Source organism: Branchiostoma floridae, chromosome 3, assembly GCF_000003815.2.
Source record: "Branchiostoma floridae strain S238N-H82 chromosome 3, Bfl_VNyyK, whole genome shotgun sequence".
NCBI lineage: Eukaryota > Metazoa > Chordata > Leptocardii > Amphioxiformes > Branchiostomatidae > Branchiostoma > Branchiostoma floridae.
In genome coordinates this window covers 17259294-17279255 of record NC_049981.1, presented here as the reverse complement: position 1 = coordinate 17279255, position 19962 = coordinate 17259294, and the positions used below count along the sequence as shown (strand labels likewise).

Here is a 19962-nt window from a genome sequence, read left to right as displayed (position 1 = left end):
CACAATACGCATGGCGAAGTGGAAAGACTGAATACAATTGCGAGATATATCAACGACTTTGACACAGAACCCGGTAAATGATGATAGTCGTTTGATTATATACCTTGCTCCAGGTTTCATGTCTCTCCATTTACTTTCTACATTTTGTCTCAGATGCACAAATAGCCAAACTTTGTTCACTAGAAAGCTTTGCAGTAGCCACCGAACCATACATCCCTACTTTAATGCACGAAGCTCTAGACAGACCACTTGGGGATTTGGCTTATAGAGCTTTCGGTAAGTGGAGATCCACTGGTAATAAGAGACTACATGGAGCATTTAAAACATACATGATTGAAATGGAACTAGCGTTGTCTAGTGGAGAAACCCCCAAGTTCACGAGACAAGGTCAATTCCCTTCCCAGTGTGCTCGTTGTAGTTCTGCATGCGTACCACAAATAGGCATATCTCAGGTCATTACGGACTTTGGGATCCGCTGTAAATAATCTGTCTTGCTTTTAGAAGAGCCAAGCTCCTAGTAACTTTCTGGAGCCATTACACTTACCAGATAAATCTAGTGGTCGGACCTAGCTGTTCGAGGATTAGTACCTTTGCTGGGTAATTAAGCTGTATTAACGTCACCTCCATACAAAAAAATATTCATGTATTTTAGTATTTCGTGCATTTTAAACTTAAGCAAATTACAGAAGCCGGTAAATGCACCAAACAAATTCACGTTAAAATGTGTGAAATATGATGCAACATGCGGCCCCAACCCCAGGCATTGGACTTAGCTGGGTAATTTCGCGGTATTGACGCGCACTGCATGGGGATGACTTTCTGAGTGTTTTGCCCCACAGACGTTCTTCTTCATGCATTGCAACATAAAATATATTCAAAAAACGTCCAACACATGGCAACAAGCAGGCTCACCTGTAGAAATTAATTTTCTGGATACATATATAGATACATTTATACTGTATGTGAGATGTTAGATGCCAGTTGAAATATGTCTTGACCCAGATTTCAGAGCTGTCCGTTCTGTATCACTGAAGCTCAAAAGGCTGTCTTACCATACAATCACCAACTCATATATTTCTTCATTATTGTCGGTCTTAACGTGAACAAAAAATCATTCAGGATATTTGTAACCCCACAAATCACTAATCAATACATGGTGTGCCGTTCGTTATGCTCATAAAAAGACATGATCTTGTGAAAAGTATACTTTTATTACAGCGATCTTTCAGAAAACAACTCGAGCTAACGACATTTGTAGTTCCAGGTCCTACAGCTAGACAGCTGGTTAATGGGAACAGCAATAGTAACGACCCCATGTCTACTTCTTAATGCGTTCTCGTAAAATATACCGACCTTAACTTCACGCTTGCGTTACACCATATTCAGCTAAGGCTGTGATCACCGAACGACCTGAAGTTTGAAAAAAATCTCGAAGGTTTTTTTGACAGAAAACGATACCTTTTTCCGTTTTGTGCACTTTGTTGTTTAGTACTGCTTTAGTACCACTTCTATTTATGAAGTGAAGGGTTGCACAAATCCAATGTAGATCGTAGAGAGGTCACAGCAAGATCGCCGTCTACAGGTGCTGTATTCTCTTCGCATCACTAACGCGTTCCACCTGAGGCATTGGGAATCACCATAACTTATCACAGATCATGTCCCCAAACAGGAATGAAGCGTGATCGAGGTGCCTGTTAGGCATCTGCATTGATTCGTCGATCTGACTGTACCATGGGGGTCGCCTTATAGGTTTTGAAAAATCCGCTTTAGCTGTTAACACTAAATCATTGGAGCTGGAAATTGCCAGTCGCCAGGTCCGAGCACACCTGTGACCCGCGGTAATAAAGTATGTCCATTGGGAGTTTCCTCTTCTCTGTACCGGACACATTTGGGTAGCCTCTAGGTGAGACGAATGTTGCATTGTCTAACGTTACCTTCTGCTCACATTATTCGTCAATAACTGTAAACGTGAACAAACGTAACTGGTAACCAATGAGGAGTTGTCAACTGCTTTATAGTCGCCCTTAAGGGTTACCTTAGACATAAATACTCTTAACAGAGGAGATGAAGGCGTCGTTCTTCTATCTATAAATAACTTTTTTTAAGTTCTTCTCATTTGTATCCTTGTCGGTGACGTCAACATAACATTTTCTGAATCGTTAAGAACATTTAAGGTCGCCCTAGGTTAGATACAGATAGCTCTTAACAGATGAGATAGTTCTAAGACGACCTCATATATATCAATAACATTAAGGTCGTCTGCGCGTCCATGTATCGTCAGTAACGTTAGTAAGAATCGAATCGTAAATAACCTCAAATGTTGATTTTACATTAGACGTAGCTCTTAACAAAAAAGATAAGGACGACTATTGATATTTGTTAATATAATTAGAAAGGCAACATTTGCGCGAAAATGCAGAATGATTCCTTGTAGCCTTTATTTTATCAAGCTACCCGCACACAATAAAATATTAGGCTTGACCTCAAGTACTATGTGCTACTGCAAACCTGTAATCATTTATATTTGCTGTACAGCTAATAAACTGTCCATGTTTTCTTTGGACAGCTAATATGTTAATGTCAACGGCAGCTATAATCTCTGATTGGTTAACGATGGTTCTAAGTTCTGATTGGTCTATGACAGGAGAAGAAAAAGAAATAAGAGGAAGAACACATCAGCAAAAACATGGGGAAAACATAATCAACAACTTTCAGAAGATTACCAATTACTGACAAGATGCTGTCAGATATTGAACTTGCCTCATCACATTTCAGATTCAAGATGCACGGTCGCTTGAAACCGCCTTTTTTATATCTTCGTTAGCGATCAATGTTTATACCTGCAATCTATAAGGAAAGACATTATCTGATTTCAATGTCACGCAGCTGAAATACACCAAGGAAACATAACACCCGCTGGAAATCACGATAAGACTGAGCGGTACTTTGAAGGGTTCAGGCGCTTTGCCGAAAGATGAGGTCGGCGACTGTTGCAAGTCGTGGCATGCCAAGATAATCCGCTCAAACGGCACCTTCTCCGTCGGCTATAGACGAAATATTACAAACAAACGGCTCCAGTTTTTAGACGTAAAAAATCAGTATGGTGGCAGCTATATTTATACATACATACATACATGTCATATACATACAAACATCGGTGGTTGTATAGAAAAATGTATTGACGGATGGATGGATGGACAGACGGATGACAGTGAAATTGATATCGATCCAGTTTAGATCATTAACTAGCGATTCCTCCACTGGTCACATCAGAGAAGAAAGACGTATGGTATTTACGGGTTAATTGTACTGGGGAAATTACTCTAGCTCTTTTCAACAAGCACAATGGACTATGTGGATTAACGTCCCGTCTTAAGGACTTCAGGTACCGTGCACGTTGGGGAGCGACCGAGCCGGGTGCAATCTTACTAACCGCTTGACTACGCTCGCTACTTTTGGTGGATTCCATTAACGGGGGGCCGCCCTAAGATGCCCCCCTTTTTTACGCGCTCGAACTCACGGCGCTCTCCATCACTAGTTGCCAAAGAGTGGTCAAGTTTTGATCAATGAATTTTTAACACATTCATCTAGAGACCATACTTGAATAAGGAAGGCATCCACACTGATCATGAACCCTTCACCCTCCGCGTTACAACTGGAAAACACCGAGGACGTTATCGTGAATATAAATCCCGATTTTGAGGTGCGTTAAACAGTGCGCCCTAACTTGCCCCGCTTTTGGAATTTGCTCTCTTCGGAAGCTGGTGACCAATTTAGACAAACATAAATAAAAATTCTAATTTTATGATATATTAGCTTTCTTTTGACAGTAGAATTGTGATTGTGTGCTTCTTGTCTCCCGCGAGGAGGTCTAAATCATTCACAATCCAGGTCGTGTTTTCATGGGAAATGGGCGAAATGCACTGAATGCGGCGGCCCGACTAACAAAATCATTACGAAAAACGACAACGCCAAAATCACAAAAAAACTCTGTGTACGTATTGAGAAACATATTCGAGATCACTCTTTGGAGTTTCATTTTTATAGACGGTACGAATCATTTTTATAGTAACAAATCTTTTGGGCGTTCGCTCGTCTGCCACCTGCGGGGCCACGCTCCCTGGGGAAAACAACGGCGGTGATGCTTATGTGTTTTTTTCTATGGCCGGTCTTCTACTCAACAAACATTTGAAGACCAATATTTGTAGTGTTTTGTGAAGCTTTGTTCCTTATGTATATGACAGTTGTGTGGCTGTTTTTTATTGGTCGTTTATTTATGGCCACGAGCCACCAATACCTACATGTAGTAACAGGTGACCACAGTGATTCGGCAGTACCAACATTATTGTGAAAATTCTGTCTTAAAAAAAGGGAGGAAGTGAACATGTCTAAAAAAAATTTAATACAAAAAAAAGCTGTTTGTTTGGACTTGGTTTATTTACCTTTCTAATCATCATAATCAGTGGCAACAAACACGGCGTACTTATGCATAATAAGATCAGCAAAAAATCCGGGCATCTTAGGACAGGGGGCATCTTAGGGCGGCCCCCGTTACATGTGTTTTTTTGCTATTCAACAATTGCCGGTTATTACACATCGTACACGTGCACTTATACCTGGCGAGTGAGTATAGGTGTCTTAGTTTCATTTAGGACCTGCGCTGGCAAATCAAGGAAATGCTTTCATTATACGACTCAGAAGTCCTTCGAGTCTCCACTGAAACAAAATTATCTGAGCAGTTAAAGGATTGGAATGACGGAATTCCCCACAAGATCCACGTCTTTAAATATCACGAGACATTTGAGGCGCTATTTGAGATGCTACGGTAGCAATTTTTGTGACTTGAAGACTGTAGCGACCCATCTAAGGTCATCGGGTATTCGATTAAACGTGGCTTTATGGGTTTGTCCGTACTTGTAAATGCATAGGCTTGGTATAACAATTTGGGGGGAAAGTAAGGGGGCATACTTAAAGCCACTGGTGCAGCAATAATGTTTCTTATTTTACGAATGCATCGAAACTAAAAAACAGATGCAGATTTTAAAGTATAATGGCGCCAGAAGAGAATAACGTATTCCGCTTGTGAGTATTTGCCATTATGGTACCCTTGGGGGTATATAATGCTTCAACTGATGGAACCATGTGGTGTAAATAAATGTACGAGGTCAGCAAACGGAGTTTACTGTCAAGGACATTACGGCCATTCCGATAGCGAGAGAGTGAACAAGTTTCTGTGCTGGGAAGGGAAATAGATTGTTTTCGCATGTGTAATACATGTACGCGTCTGACGCGTACAAAATTGGGTTGGGTATGATTTAATGATTGTGCTTAGATGTGACTTTGTGAATAGGACGTTGGAGTTACATATCGATGCAGCATGACAGTAAGTGCGTGATCACACATGACATTACTGCCGCCTCTGGTCGATGATACATGTTTCTTCTGTAAGTCACATCTTTCTCAATAGTCCTGGCGGCTGATATAATGAAATCTAGAAATCTCATAATACCAAGTTAAGGCTATGATACATAGCTTTATTCCCCCGGCAACGCTATTCGACCATTATGTGTTGTTTCAAATCTCCCTAACGCGCCTGGCTCCAGCCAAAGATCATCTCTCACTCTCACTTTCTTTCTTTCTCTCTCTCTCTTTCTTTCTTTTTCTCTCCCTCTCTCTCTCTCTCTTTCTTTCTCTCACCCTCTCTCTCTCTTTCTCTCTCTCACTCTCTCTTTCACACACACACACCCTCACTCTCTCTCTCTAGCACATCGTGCATTGCAGTCACTATGTCGAGATATTGCAAGTAAGCGCGCTTGGGAGCCTCATGATCAGTGACGTTAAATTCAAGTCCTGTGAGGCTCTACAAGGGTACACTGATTATGCAGAAGGTCTCAGAGCTGATGGCATGGAAATGTCTGTTTATTTTCCCCATCTAAGGTTTGCTGTAGGACAGAAGATCAATTGCGTGGGTCACCACATCGCAGTGCTCCTATTTTTGATCATCAGGGCTTATCTCTTCGCTGTAATTGCATCAGGCCTTCGGATTTCCCACTTCCATTGTTCATCTGCCGGACGAGTCATCTATTTTCTTCGGATGACGGAGAATGGTTGTTCTTGTAGATGAATAAATCGGTTGAATACACCGATATTACTACTACATAACCACGTACTTCTTAGCATTAAAAACTATCGAATGGGAATCGGCTTTTATTCTTCATTTGGGTATTTTAAAGACGCCATCTTAAAATGGCACCGTAAGATTGATAACCTAAATTTAAGCTAGATAGATACGTTTGACTTCAAGTGAACTCAAGATCATTTTCTAAAACTCAACAAACATGTGTATGAATTGACGAAACTTGGTCTCTATGCCTTCAAGATTGGTTGGATTTGCGGGATGCAACTTCATTAACATCGCAATTGAAAGTTTGTTACTTAATTGATGCAATTCTCCGCTTATCAAATTTCTAGATAAGGTGGTATGATACAGACGATAATGTCTCTCTTGAGTATTAGGTTATGAATTCAATCTCCATATCCATTCCTTTTATCATATCCTGAATTTGAATTAATAACTGCGAAAATCCACAGTCAACTGCAAGTATGTTAACTTTGTAGTATCAGTACTGCGTACATAAGAGCCTCATATCTAGTTAGATCCACAGGTGACGAATAAGATTTGGAGAGAATACAAACATGAGTATGACAGTCTGGTTTTACACAGCTTGTACTTCATTAACTGGTTTGTTACGCCCAAAGGTGGCTTGCTGTTTATGCAAATCAAACAAACTTTGCCTCCTGCTTGATTGGAAGAGGCAATGTTGCAATACAAAGTGCAATATTTACCGTTCAAATATCATCATATACACTCGCCTATGAATCATAGGAAAGAAATCACCCCCTACAGTATTAAACTGCAGTATACCCCACTAAGTTGAGTGAGAGAAGTCAAAGGTTTATAGACGTTAGGTATAGCAGAACGGCTTATCGGTTTAGAGCTGGTCTTTTGCGGTGGGCAGCTTGCCAAACTGGGACAATCGAAAGCCCTTCCGCATGAACGCTCTTTCCAATATACCAATAACAAGAAATTACCAACAGAATACCGGTGCAAGCTGTAACTTAATCTAATCGAAACTGTCTTTGGTATCAGTTCTAGTCACTTTCGGTCATCTAAAGCAGGTTTTTTACGCAGAATTTATCTGTGATGTCCATCATAAAATAATCAGACTTGTGTTCCTAATCACAGCTTTATCATACTTAACACAACAAGATTAAATTTTAGAACACAGTTCAACTTGATTACTAAAAGATCAAGGGGCAATTCATTAATCTGTTTGTGTTGAATCATAAATACGGTTAAAATTCTGAAGATAATGGCTTAATATAAAGATTCAATGACATAGATATTGAAATACAGTACCTTGATGTTCTTCTTTTCACGCCATTCCGAAAAGTTCTTTTGTACATTCCCGGGGCCTCTGGCCTCACTCTTCCGCCATACCCAAGTATCGACACCTTGTATATCCGTCCAGGAGTCAGCTTCTGTAACAACTGTATGACAAACACTTCCTGTTTCTCATTGTACTCGGTCGGTTCTAAAATCTCAATGTTTTCCGACGTGGTCAGGTCCGAAAGTTCTACCTTAGCACCGGAGGAGTTGATCTGCCTAGCATGCAGAACGACATACTCGGTGGCTTCCATGCAACGCATCCTGATGTCGACAGATCCGAAAAATTGTTTTCTTCTCAAGTTTAGCTTCAGAGTTATTTTGTAGCCGTAGGGGAGTAGATCTGATGGCAGTCGCTCGGCATTCCACGGGCAATCATCAGAGGGAACCGTTGGGTCGCTACCCGAAGGAACCACATCGTAGTAATCGACCTCCTCGTAATTGTTTACCTCTCCCTCCACCACGGGGTGTCTCTTCTTCCAAAACCAAATGAAGTATCCACCGGCTGAACACAAGCCAGCTAAGAAAAGAAGAAGAAACAAAACGCGGACGTACTTCAAGCAGCAATGACCTCGACTACGCGGTTTCTTCGCTACGGCTCCCATGTGGTTCACCGTGCTTTGATTGTTTTCGCTGGGGCTAGCCGTCGACACGGGCCCGAGGATGGAAATCTCAAACTCCTCGGCTTCCATCTTCTGCAAATGTCAGAGTCCTCTGTTAAGATCCTTAGCAATACGTCCTGTCCTCTTCTTCAGTGATGATAGGAGAAGAGAAGCATGGGACAGCTGCTAGACACCGATATCTCATGACGCTTTTGGTTATGCCTCCTTCCCTCTCCATAGCAAGACGGGAAAGAACCGGCGAGCCTGCGTCTCGTAGATATCCCATGGCGCATCTGAGGAGCATGAATTATCCTCCAATCAAGGCAACTGACTCACAGACCCCCCCCCCTCCAACATTGACATCCTCCCTGTCTTGACAATTGATGTATGTTTTCTGGCAATATTGTGACAAATCCATCCATCTGAAAATCACCTTCACCTATGATGAATTCCAACCGAGTGGCTGTCCCCGAAAACACTCATCGACTTCTAATACCAGCTGATCATTGTCGCTCCAGGTTCCTTACATCAGGAGCGTCATTTAAGTCGAGTCGGGGAGCAATCTGATCCTGAGGACGGTCAGTCAATGTCAAAAACATCTGGAATCGATATGGGGAATCGACTTGGTACAATTCGTATGAAGTGAAACAGTTGGCATATAGATCTCTTCAGTCGTTTCAACATGACATTGTTCCAGACCCTCAACATTTTAGGAGTTATCTTGAATTATGGACATGTCAGCACATAGTGATGCCACTGCATATTAACTGCGTATTTTCTGCGTCTTCAATTGTTTCGGATATATGCATGAGAACCTTATAGGCATGGCGAATTCTATTCAAACTGCGTCATGCAATTACAAAAAGAATGAGTTGTTTTATTACATTGTAGAATAGGTTACTCCCGAAAACATTACAGCGGAGACTGCTGGACGTACAGTTAGTAATGATCGTTTACTGTCTGCAATTAGGCCGGATCACTGTGACGTTATTTAACATATGGGAAACCTATAATGACATTATAATCCGTTGCTGGATCACAATTAATGGTAATAGCTGTAATTCAGGTACACAGTAACCTATGGGGAACATAAAGATGTGATTAGATGCTGGGGTTTGAAGAATGTAAACAGTTACTGTCTTAGACATGCTGTAACAGTTAAGATACGGAGGGTGAGTTAAGAGAGCGATTTACAAGCAAGGTGGTCATTTGGCTTGGATCCTGCATTGCTGAAGTGCGTTGTAAATGCAGGTCCAACATCCACCCCGTCACCGAATGATGAAGTCCTTCACAATGATGGGATACTGCGGGCGTTCGCAACCCGAATCAATTGATTCTATCCGCATAATTCCATTATATATTTACAATACAATCTCCCGAACTCACCTTTCTATGCCCTCAATGAGCACTTTTCCTGCCGACTACACAGCATGAATAGGTATTTCCTGTGTTCAAACGCCAGGGCTCGTGTGATTTTTCTAGTTTTCTTTATAGATGCCGATAATTTCTACTGGATGATGGCAGGTCGGAAATCTTTTTAGACACGTCATTGTATCGATTTTTGTGCGTCTTAGTTGGAATTAATAGGAGGGTTACTTGGCAGTGTCACATGCTAGACTGTTCGTCGAGTTTCTGAAAATCACTTGCGAAAGAACTGTCTGTGTGTAGTGTGTATGCTGGTAATGCAAATTGCTGTGAAGCAAGGTACTCCTTGTGGCACCTGTGCCCTTTGTGTGGTAACTGTATATGGCTCAAATGACTGTCCATACCAATTCTCCATATATTGCTGACAAAAAATATTTGAAATAGATAGAAGACCAGAAAATGTGCCTGAAGCTTCTCAGGTGATCTGCTTGGTTGCTTGCTTGGTTGCTTGGTTGCTTGCTTAGTTGCTTGGTTGCTTGCTTAGTTGCTTGGTTGGTTGCTTGCTTGCTTGCTTGCTTGCTTGCTTGCTTCGCCGCTTGATGAAAAGGCTGTTTGTTAGGCCGGTTGTTTGTTTGTCTGTCTGATTGTTCGGTTAGTTGGTTGGTGCTTGATAAGCTGATATCAGCCAGAAAACAGACGTCCTTTGTGTTATGGCCGTCAGGTGGTTACGTGCATTTCATGCTCCATATTCCGTCATGCTGAAGACTAATGGCCATGTCTGGCGACACTCTGGCTTCATCCCTTCGATTCTCACGTTGTTTAATTACTTGGGTGTGTCTTGTGGCTGTCCCTGAAGACTTGAATATGAGTGGGCATGGCAGCTGATGACAAGTGGATATCTAAAACGTGCACTGAGTTGGAATTTCTGGGAGCTGAAATTACGCATGATCTCCGGCAGGTACAAAACTTGGCGTGAAGCCAGTGTAGAAGTCATTTACAGTAACGAGTGACTACCGGTATACGTATGATTACTATCTCAATTACACCACTGTTCGTTTTCCATTAATATCTCTCGCGCAAGGTCGTTAGATGGAAAGAAAAGGGTTCCAAATAAGTTTGCTGAACACACATATGGTCGTCAGCCGATTCAGTAGCCTAAGGTCATGAGCAATTCCATAAAGAAGATAATCAACATCACCCTGTATCATATCAAGGGTCATGCTATGATATAAAAGCCTTTTCCGTAGAAGCTGTAGAAGTCTCCATAACGTTTTTGTTAACGACAGAGTTCTCAAAATCGTTACTCGCCTGTGTGCTTTGCATGGTTTTCTGGTCCAGTCTTCTCTATTTTTGGCAACTCATTTCTTTCCTTGGCCAAACGGAGTCTTCAATGTGTACATATGATACACGTTAGTGCAGAAGCCACTTCAAAGTCATAATTCTCCATCACATTTTCCAAATGAACCTTGAAGTTATTATGTCCCCAATATAATGGTATTAAAATACAACTGTTCTTGCTTACATTCAACCACAGTAGGTATTATTCACAGATATTTGTACCAAGTACACACCACTATTTTGAAAGTCAATCTGTGTTCGTAGAAGTCATAAGGGATAAACTGTAGATTCCAACACAAGGAATTTTTTACTTCCAGACTCCAGTCTTATTACCTCCATGATAAAATGGAGGTATAGTTTTGAGTGTGTCTGTGTGTGTGTTTGTGTGTCTGTGTGTCCGCATATTTGTGATCATCATAACTTGAGAACCTCTTGATGGACTACGATGAAATTTGGTATGTAGGTAGGGGTTGGGAAGACGAAGGTCAAGGTCAATTTTGGGCTCCCTGGTGTGTGACCTTGATACTGCAGCGCAACTTACGGTTTTGCTATCTCGGTGTTCTGAACATGCTATGGTCAAGATGTTTAAATATTAGATAGCTCTTGTGCTCAGGAAAAAATGACGTAACTTTGGGCCCCCTAGCATCTAGTTTGGGGATAGCAGGGGCATTTTTGTCAAAAACTTCTGACGAGGATAACTCAAGAAGGGAACAACAGATTTTCATGATTTTTGGTATGTAGGTACCTTAGACAATGTTGTACAAGATTAAATACTAATTATGCAAAATAGGAGTACATTTGCATAATTAATTAGGATATTATATCATGGCAGTTTTTTTCAATGTATCTCTTGTCCTGGATGTGATATGGTCTTAACATTTGGCTGGTAGATAGCTTGCAGTGTCATGACAAAGTGGGGCAGGTTTCAGCCCCCTAACATTTAATTTTCGGAACTGCAGGGGCGTTTTTGTCAAGACATTCTAAAGAGGATAACTGCAGAATGGATTGATGGATTGGCAAAATATTAGGCATGCGGGTACCTTAGGCAAAGATGTTTATAATGATATACATGTTATGCAAATGGGGACTTAATTTGCATAATTAATTAGGAAATTGTATGATTCCATTGTTTTCAATAACTGGACTTCAATAAATGTAACACATGTTAATTATGATAGGTGGAATATAAGCAGGTACCAAATATGGTAATGAGGAACTTATTTGCATAATTTATGTAAAAATTGCAAAACTACTTTATGATTAATAATGGGAATTTAATAATTGTGACATGTGTACGTTAGTCAATGATGAACAATACCATGCATAAATTATGTTAATGTGTTAGTCAATTGCATGAAATTTACGAAAGCTCTAAATTTTCATGGAGTTATGAGGTCGCCGAACTCTAGTTTTAGTCAAGGAATGGACATGCCACTGCTTCTGTGACGCCAATTTGGATAAGTTCTTTGTCTTGTAATCATGTTAACGTTTTAGTGTTGTACGTGATATCACAAGGAACACAATAGCCAGTTCGGAGCCAGGCACCATGGCTCGAGGAAAAACAATCTAGTGGGAAAAATCTTGATTATATACAATTGCAAGTTGCCAGAATATCTGCTTTGGTTGCCTCCACCCATACGCCGTGGTGGTATGGTCTTGAACTTGCTGCCGTGTTCTGTGTGACCTCATGTTTGGGAATTAACTTGAGTACCAGGGACAGGAATCAAGAACTCGAAGTATGGTTGTTAATGTTCGAAGTCCAATGATATCATAAGGGCATATGCTTTGTATAAATGCCGGGGATCCATTGAATAAAACTTACCGTAGTTGAATGTATCAAAAACTGTTGTACATTTTTTATTACATTGGTTGTATGGGAACTTAAAATCATAGTCTTTGAACACAAGTTTTTGAAGAGGCTGGAATCTTCTCGGACCTATGAAAATTTTATCTTAATGTTCTCGATAAGGCTGAACACAGTTCAAGGCACCTCTTGCACTTGTTTTCACTCAATGTACAATGTGTAGTTGCCAGCGCCTTTTTACTACGTGGATTAAAAATGTGTGTGTTTTATCTTTCTTTTCGATCCTTGCCCATGGCTTTCCATGGCTTATCCCTGTCTTTAGACATACGATATCACTTGAAAGTGATGCAAAACGTTTGAAGACGATGCCAGCTGGAACACTTCCAAAGACTGGTAATACAAGATAACGTGTCTTGACTGATATCCTGTCAGCTTTATTTCTGTGATCTAAAGGACGATATTCGACAACATAAACAAGACACATGAAGTGGAGCTCAGATTACAGGCTCACTATTAATACCATAGCTTATTCTGACTGCGTAACGGTTACTACTTCTAAGGTTGCCGACTGCAAACACTACTTTATTCACCACCACCAAATCCTATTTCCTCAACAACAACTACTAGCTTGTATCCCTTGAGACAGGAGGCTCTGACAAGGATTTTGATGGCGCTAACTTAGGTAACCTGAATACGCAATTTCCATTGGTGCAAGCACGGTTCTAAACTAGACGTCCTCTACGTCCTGTTTTAGAATCGCCACCGTTTAGGCTATTTCAGTACTACAAAAATGCAAAATACATATAGTAAAGTCTCATAACACGATATTTTCAAAATGCTAGTCTAGTACTTGTTCGTGAATTATTTGCGCGTTGGAGCTACCGACTCTCCAGTAGCTATATATAGCAGTGGGACCTATTTCTTTTACATTTTACAATGCATTTTAGATGATTATGTACAAAAACAGAAGAAAAACAATAATAACAGAACATACAAAAGCATAGGTTGATTTGTGGATATAATTTTTCAGTCTTTCTTCACCGAGTTCTGGTCATCAGCAACTTGATGCATGGCTCATCAGCTACACAACCATTCAACTCTCAATCATTAAGATCTGGACGTCTCCTCCTACATGATATCCCACCGGTAATGGTAAGGGTAAGGGACTGTTCCTAAATTATTTCTAATTTCTGAGCAAAATAGATTTGGTCAGCGTAGTGGTTACCAAGGTAAAGAATTTCCACAAACATGCATAAACAACGTGAATAGTGATGGGCAAAACTATGAATCACGTACAACTAGAACTTAATCCAATCCCCATATTAGTGATTATTCGAAAGAGGGAGGGGGGAGACAGAGAGAGAGAGAGAGATCTTTTGAGATAGAAACAAGATTTTGTTTTCAAGCTACTGCGGAACTTTATACTCATGTTCTTGCCGTAAGTGCGACCTAAGTCTCCATCAACATGTCCATCACGTGTTCTGGTAAATGTGCTTCATTCCTAACGATAGCCATCATCGATCTTTTGCAACCTCCTCTCAAGCGCAATGTAATCTCCCCTTCACTCTAACGATCCCAATAATTCCACCTCTCCTACAGAATAGATGAGAGGACCGAGCCTAGAATTGACCTCGGCAATACACAAGTACGAAAAAAGGTCGTCCAACTTCATAATATGCATTAGTTCCATTGAAACAACGTTCATACATACTTATTGAAGAGTAAATCAAGTGTACGAACTTGTGTCCATCTAATTATTAAATCAGAATCGGCTATCAAACCTTCCATCATATAAAGGCTACAAGAAACTATACTCATTTTTAAGTATGGTTCTAGTCGCTGTAAAGACGTCATTGCTTAAAGATTTATATATTGTGAGTCAGACAACGCTGAGGATTTAGCAACCTTTTCAAATCAGCTATTAACACCGTGTCAACTTTTATGTTAGAATATTTGTCATAAAATTATTAATGAATAGAAGACACGCTAGATTTTGCAATTCCTTCATGTGTGAAATAGAAAAGGATTGTAGAGGCTAATTTGGCGGTGAATTTTTGGAGGAGATATGAAAATCTCAAGAAAACTAGGCGTAAGCCCCTGCGGCATGGCTGCAACGGACTTCAATCGCCAAACATCTGCGTTTGAAGTATTGAGTTTGAATGGGATGATTATCTGCTACACCAACAAGCCAGCCACGCATAAGGCTACATATTCCGGTACAACCCTGTTAAGCCTGTCGGTCTAGTGTATTACCTACCCAGACGTGGAAGGCATGGCGAACACACACTTACATTTACCACTGCAGGAGCAAACCTTCACACTTTATTACTGCTTTCATCGATCAAAGAAGGGTCATGTGGGTACAATGTATGTCTTGGTACTTCTTACATAAATTGATATCATAGATATTCAGAGCAGTTACAACGTTAAGAAATTGCATATATTTTATACGACCCGAAGCGATTAGAATACTTAATTCCTGAAATAAATTTTGTATCTATACCATTCCATGATTAATTCCAGGCTGGTTATGATGCTTTCCACGAATTGACGAAAACACATGACATTTAACAGTAAAATTTGGTGATTTCTTGCTACTTGAAGGCTGAAACGTGATTTGGATTTACAATAATATTTTATATCTGTTCATTGTCGTATGTATGTCTCCATGTTTCTACTATGTAGTTGCAATTAGCAATCGGGCATGAAGTTGCAAATAAACTTTTATCCAGATTATCTGGCTGTATATCATGAACGGTGTATGATCAACCATTCTCTGACGTGCTGAGAATATAACACCAGAAACTTTTCACCATAAGGTATCAGCGAAGTGGAGCCTTCCTGCAATTGTACGTTTCTGGCTCGACTGTGTCACGGACTTCTTCGGGGTACTAATGTCTTATTGTCGACCAACTTGAGATCCGAATTAGCATTATCATTCATTGTCGCCCAAAGCTTTAATGGTTAAAATGATAAGCCATAGCTTAGGCGCTGTTATTATCTTAGCAGATTCGTGTGACCTCTATGAATTATTCACCACCTTCTCGTGAAACGCCCACCTTACGCAACGCTTCCTTTTGACCCCAGTGGACTACATGAATGCTAAAACAGTATTAGATACGTGCAGGTGTAAAACACATTGGACCAACGAGGAGTATAACCTATTTTTCATACTTTTACAACTTTACTTGGGGAAACAACTTTTGAAAATATGTTGATATATATGATTCAATCCTTTCCCATTGACCTTATTCCGTGTACATGTGGGTCCTCTTCGCAGAGATTGTGCTCATTAATTGCTAAAGATATGTTTTTATTATTAGATATTAATATTTGAGGAAAATTAACAATAGGTTGTCATGATTCTTTAAAAAAAGCATAGTGTAAGTGGATTTGAGACAACAAAAAAACATACAGCACCATGATAACAATTCCTAGCCTAACGTGGTAAAGAATAGCATTGTTCATTGTTGTATGCAGAAATTCACAGGATAAGGATACCCAAGTTCTCCTGCGTTAGAAGTGCCATTAAGCTTAAGGTAGTTTCCCCAGCTGAGGGTCTGCTAGAAGTGCGATTAAGTGGGGCTACTGCACGTATATGGATATGGATATGTCGTCTTGACTCACTTGATTGCAGTCGGCTACATTTTGCATTCACTTGAGGTCTACCCTTACACGTCCTTGGATTCATCTAAGATTCTCTTGATATTCGCCATTTGAATGCTGTACATTGACTAGTGTTTGTCCAACCGTGTCTACTAAATGACACCGGGGTTCTCATTAACTTTTATACATTTCAAGAATATAGCCACTAAAGGGCACAAGTCGATTGAAAGTAACCTTTGTATCATTATCTGTATTGCAACTTTTATACTGTGTTGTGTTGTGTTTACACGTCGGTTACTAAAAAGCGTTTTCTTGTTGCATGCAGCGTGCGGTGGCAAGGATATGTCTAGCAAAGGCAATGGCAATGCATACATAGATCTATTTAAAATGTTGCGTTTTCAGCATATAACCTTCAATTCTCGGCAGAAAATGGTCCCCCTGGATAGCACTTTATGGACACTCTTCAGCTTGGCGAGTATCCAAGCGATGTTTAACTTCTGATTTAAGGCTCAGCACGGTATGGATATTAGGATGTACTTCGACCATTTGAGCTACGAGCTATTTGTCTGCTGCAACCTGATCACCAGCGCTAGCCAGAAATCAGCTTTCAATCTAGACGCAGGCAGCTCGGTTCATATTTCACCCCGCCTCGGCCCATTCTGTCCCGGACGTAATTTGTTTCTGTTCATCCGCAGTGCCCAGGATTATGCACTTGTCATGCAGCTTCATGCTTTCCGTTAATTTCCCATCAGTTGCAAAGTAAACTGCAATTCAGCCCACTATAGCACTATTAGTTGATAAGTATGATTAAGGCATTTCATGGCACCATACTCCAGAAGTCGTTACTTTATGGCACAAGTAGAAGGCGCTGCCAAGAAGTGAAAAATCGGGCTGTCATTTCCTCCAGACATCCACCTGTCGTGCCGTTGCCTGGAGGTCGTACTTCAGAAATTAACATATATTGTTATCCATGGCAAAACAATTGATCATGCGGATTATTTGGTTACAGAAAATGCTAGATCGATATTTTGGAGACTTTAAAGGGTTGAGCGGATGGCTGCGACTGTGAAAAACATACAAATAACCATTGATTGGTAGATTCCAGTTTTTCGAAAGAGCCTATTGTTCCCGAAAATCGCTCTAACATGTCACTGTACCAATAAGAATTGTAAAGTTCAATATTGTAGACATATTTGATTTCAGCTTCAAGTGAAGTACTTGCTATCATTATTGAAGGACCGACTACGCAGCCAGAGGTTGAATTACACGCAGCTTACAGTTGGTCTTACTGAATCGCAGGGGTCTGGTGAAGCTGCCATTCGGCGTTACCTCAGGTGATCTCAAATACACAATTACCTAGATGTGGCAATTGGACTGTCAAGAAATAACGATTTTTCAAATGTGAAATACAACTCACGAATAAACGACCAAGTCACTTCTTGGCTAGTATTCAGTAAGCGCTGCTGCAATGGCACCATTTGATTAATTGATTATATGGATTACATCCTCAGGGAACCCCAAATTGATGTTTCATGACATATATGTTTTCCGATATATTGTTTTAACTTATGGCGTATGTTTGACAATTCCATAGCTGCCCTGTACAGTATGCTGAAACCTTTTAAGAGAGCCTACAAACTCAGCGAGAGGATGTCACGTTCACACATAATCAACATGGCCACGTGACTATACGGGTAATAAACTATTATCCCTTTTGTGGGTATCCTTTGTCCCACGAGATTAAAAGATTATTCCAGAAAAATAAACCATTGTACGAGTATGTGTCTTTATGTTATTTGTCGCGGAAATAAAGGCAAAGGAGAGAATCATGTAACGCCCTAATGTTATTCCCTTAGAGCCGAGGGAGTGTGGGTATCATTATGAGCTTAAGCTTCTTATTCATTGATTATAAGAATAACATAGAGGATTTTCTAATATACCGATTCAAAACTTATCTTCGTCGACATACGCGTACAGCTTGACATTTCAACATACTACATTGTATATAACTCATAAATTCTGCCATAAAACGCAAACTCATATGCAGCAAGTTTCCTTGCTGTTTACGTAGCAGAGTATATTTAAAGGGAGGTGTTGCTAACCCTACCCTTTAACGTTCTCGGGGCATCTCGTCGGAAACAGGACCGCCATTTTACGTCTCTTTCGAAAGACGATTGCAACTCCATCCAAAATGCCCAATCCAGACCTGGGTCTTAAGTTACTTTTTTTTAACCAAGTTTAGTCTTTTTTTAACCAAGTTTTCATCGGTGAGGCTGTTACCAATTGAGCTACAGGGACATCCCTGAAGGTATTTCGGGTGTTTTTACCGTTCTTTCTGCCTGCTTTGCATTCAGGCTGCGGATGTCTTTAATTTGTTTGGCGCCGTAGTCTTCATGAACCAAGTCGACATTACACGTACATTTCCCATCGCTGAGAATGTCTCTACTTAATGTTATCACCTCGTTGACTCGGACGGGGCGTGTGTAAACTGTTCGATGCGTGTGTCGCCACGAAGAAAGATGAAGTGTCCTCCCGAAGGACGGCACGAGTGCGGTGTATATGGAACTCTTGATCCTCACGAAATCGACCTCTGCTCCTGTATGGAATTCACGCATAAAACACGTGATACAATCTAAAAAATAAAACAGAATCTTATAAATTTCTAAGAGTCCATCATGGGATGCTGCGTAGGCATGGTAAAAGCTGAAAGACTGCCTTAACAATCAACTGAAACGAAACTAGAATATAGGGGTTGAGATGAATCAAATATTTCCATTGTGTATTTCATCAACTCATGTGAATAACAGTTACAATGGAGTGATGTGGCACAATCGGTATGGTGTTCAATTAACTCAGAGTTACTGGGTTCAAATCCAATAATGTGCCACCGATCTTCTGCCCTTGGGAGAGGCACTTAACGCGACTTCACTCACTTCACTCGGATGAAATAAGTACTAAATGAGTAGCTTCGCGCCATCCCTCGGATAGTAAGATAAATGGAAGTCCAGACGTTTAAGAACCCACTGCACTTATCCAAAAGAGTAGGGTCCTACCCGGTGTGAACGGATCAAATGAATCTGTCCGGATATGCAGCTTCTGATATTGAGTACAAACCTGGTGTGTATGCCATAAGGCGGTTTATCGGGTATGCAAAACAAACAAACAATAAGAAATATTAGACTGTTCTAACATAACAAAAATAGTGGCAATGAAATGTTTGAATGAATCGCTTCGTCTTCTTCTAAGTCAATGGCTCACACGTTTTACTAGAAGAAGGGGGTAGGGCCCCATGTACCACCGCATACGATACATGTGGTATCCCACAATTCACCATTACTTCTGACGTAAATGGCGCCAAGCGACCATTTCCGTGACGCGCCATCTTTCTAAATGTTCGCCAAATGTCTCTCATTACCTGCACACCGCAAATACTTGGAGTAAGTCCACATCGAGTCTGAGGTAATTGCCTCGTTGATTATGTACATATTTTCCTCATAGATGTCCAATGATCACCAACAGAAAAGAAAATCATTCTGTAGTAGGAAACTTTTCTGCCTGTGATGTTATCATCCTTAATGAAATCTTTGTGTGTTGTCTTGGTTTGCGGGTCCTGTAGGACTGCCAAATTCGTAAGATTTTATTGTCATGAACAAGGGAAACAAAATTTCAGATAATTGCTTTCATCTCTGTCTCCAGCCGCTATGTACCTTTGCGTACGTTCAGCTTATAGTTTACAGTGATTGAACTTTGCAAGCTAGCGGATCGGAACTTAGAACAGGAAGAATGAAATTAGAGTCATA

General features: G+C 40.5%; 1 protein-coding gene across 2 annotated transcripts in view; it reads right to left on the bottom strand.

The window, feature by feature from the left end:
- Window positions 1-8349, bottom strand: part of LOC118412153 (aminopeptidase N-like) — a 78645-nt gene extending 70296 nt beyond the window's left edge. Inside the window, exon 1 of one of the 2 annotated variants that reach the window (XR_004830732.1) lies at window positions 7421-8349. Coding sequence is in view for 1 of the 2 variants with exons in the window: in XM_035814859.1 (XP_035670752.1) it covers window positions 7421-8139 (719 nt within the window). In the remaining variant the exon portion in view is untranslated. The remainder of the gene's footprint in view (window positions 1-7420) is intronic. The other variant, XM_035814859.1, reaches the window with a different exon arrangement.
- Window positions 8350-19962: the final 11613 nt, after the last annotated feature.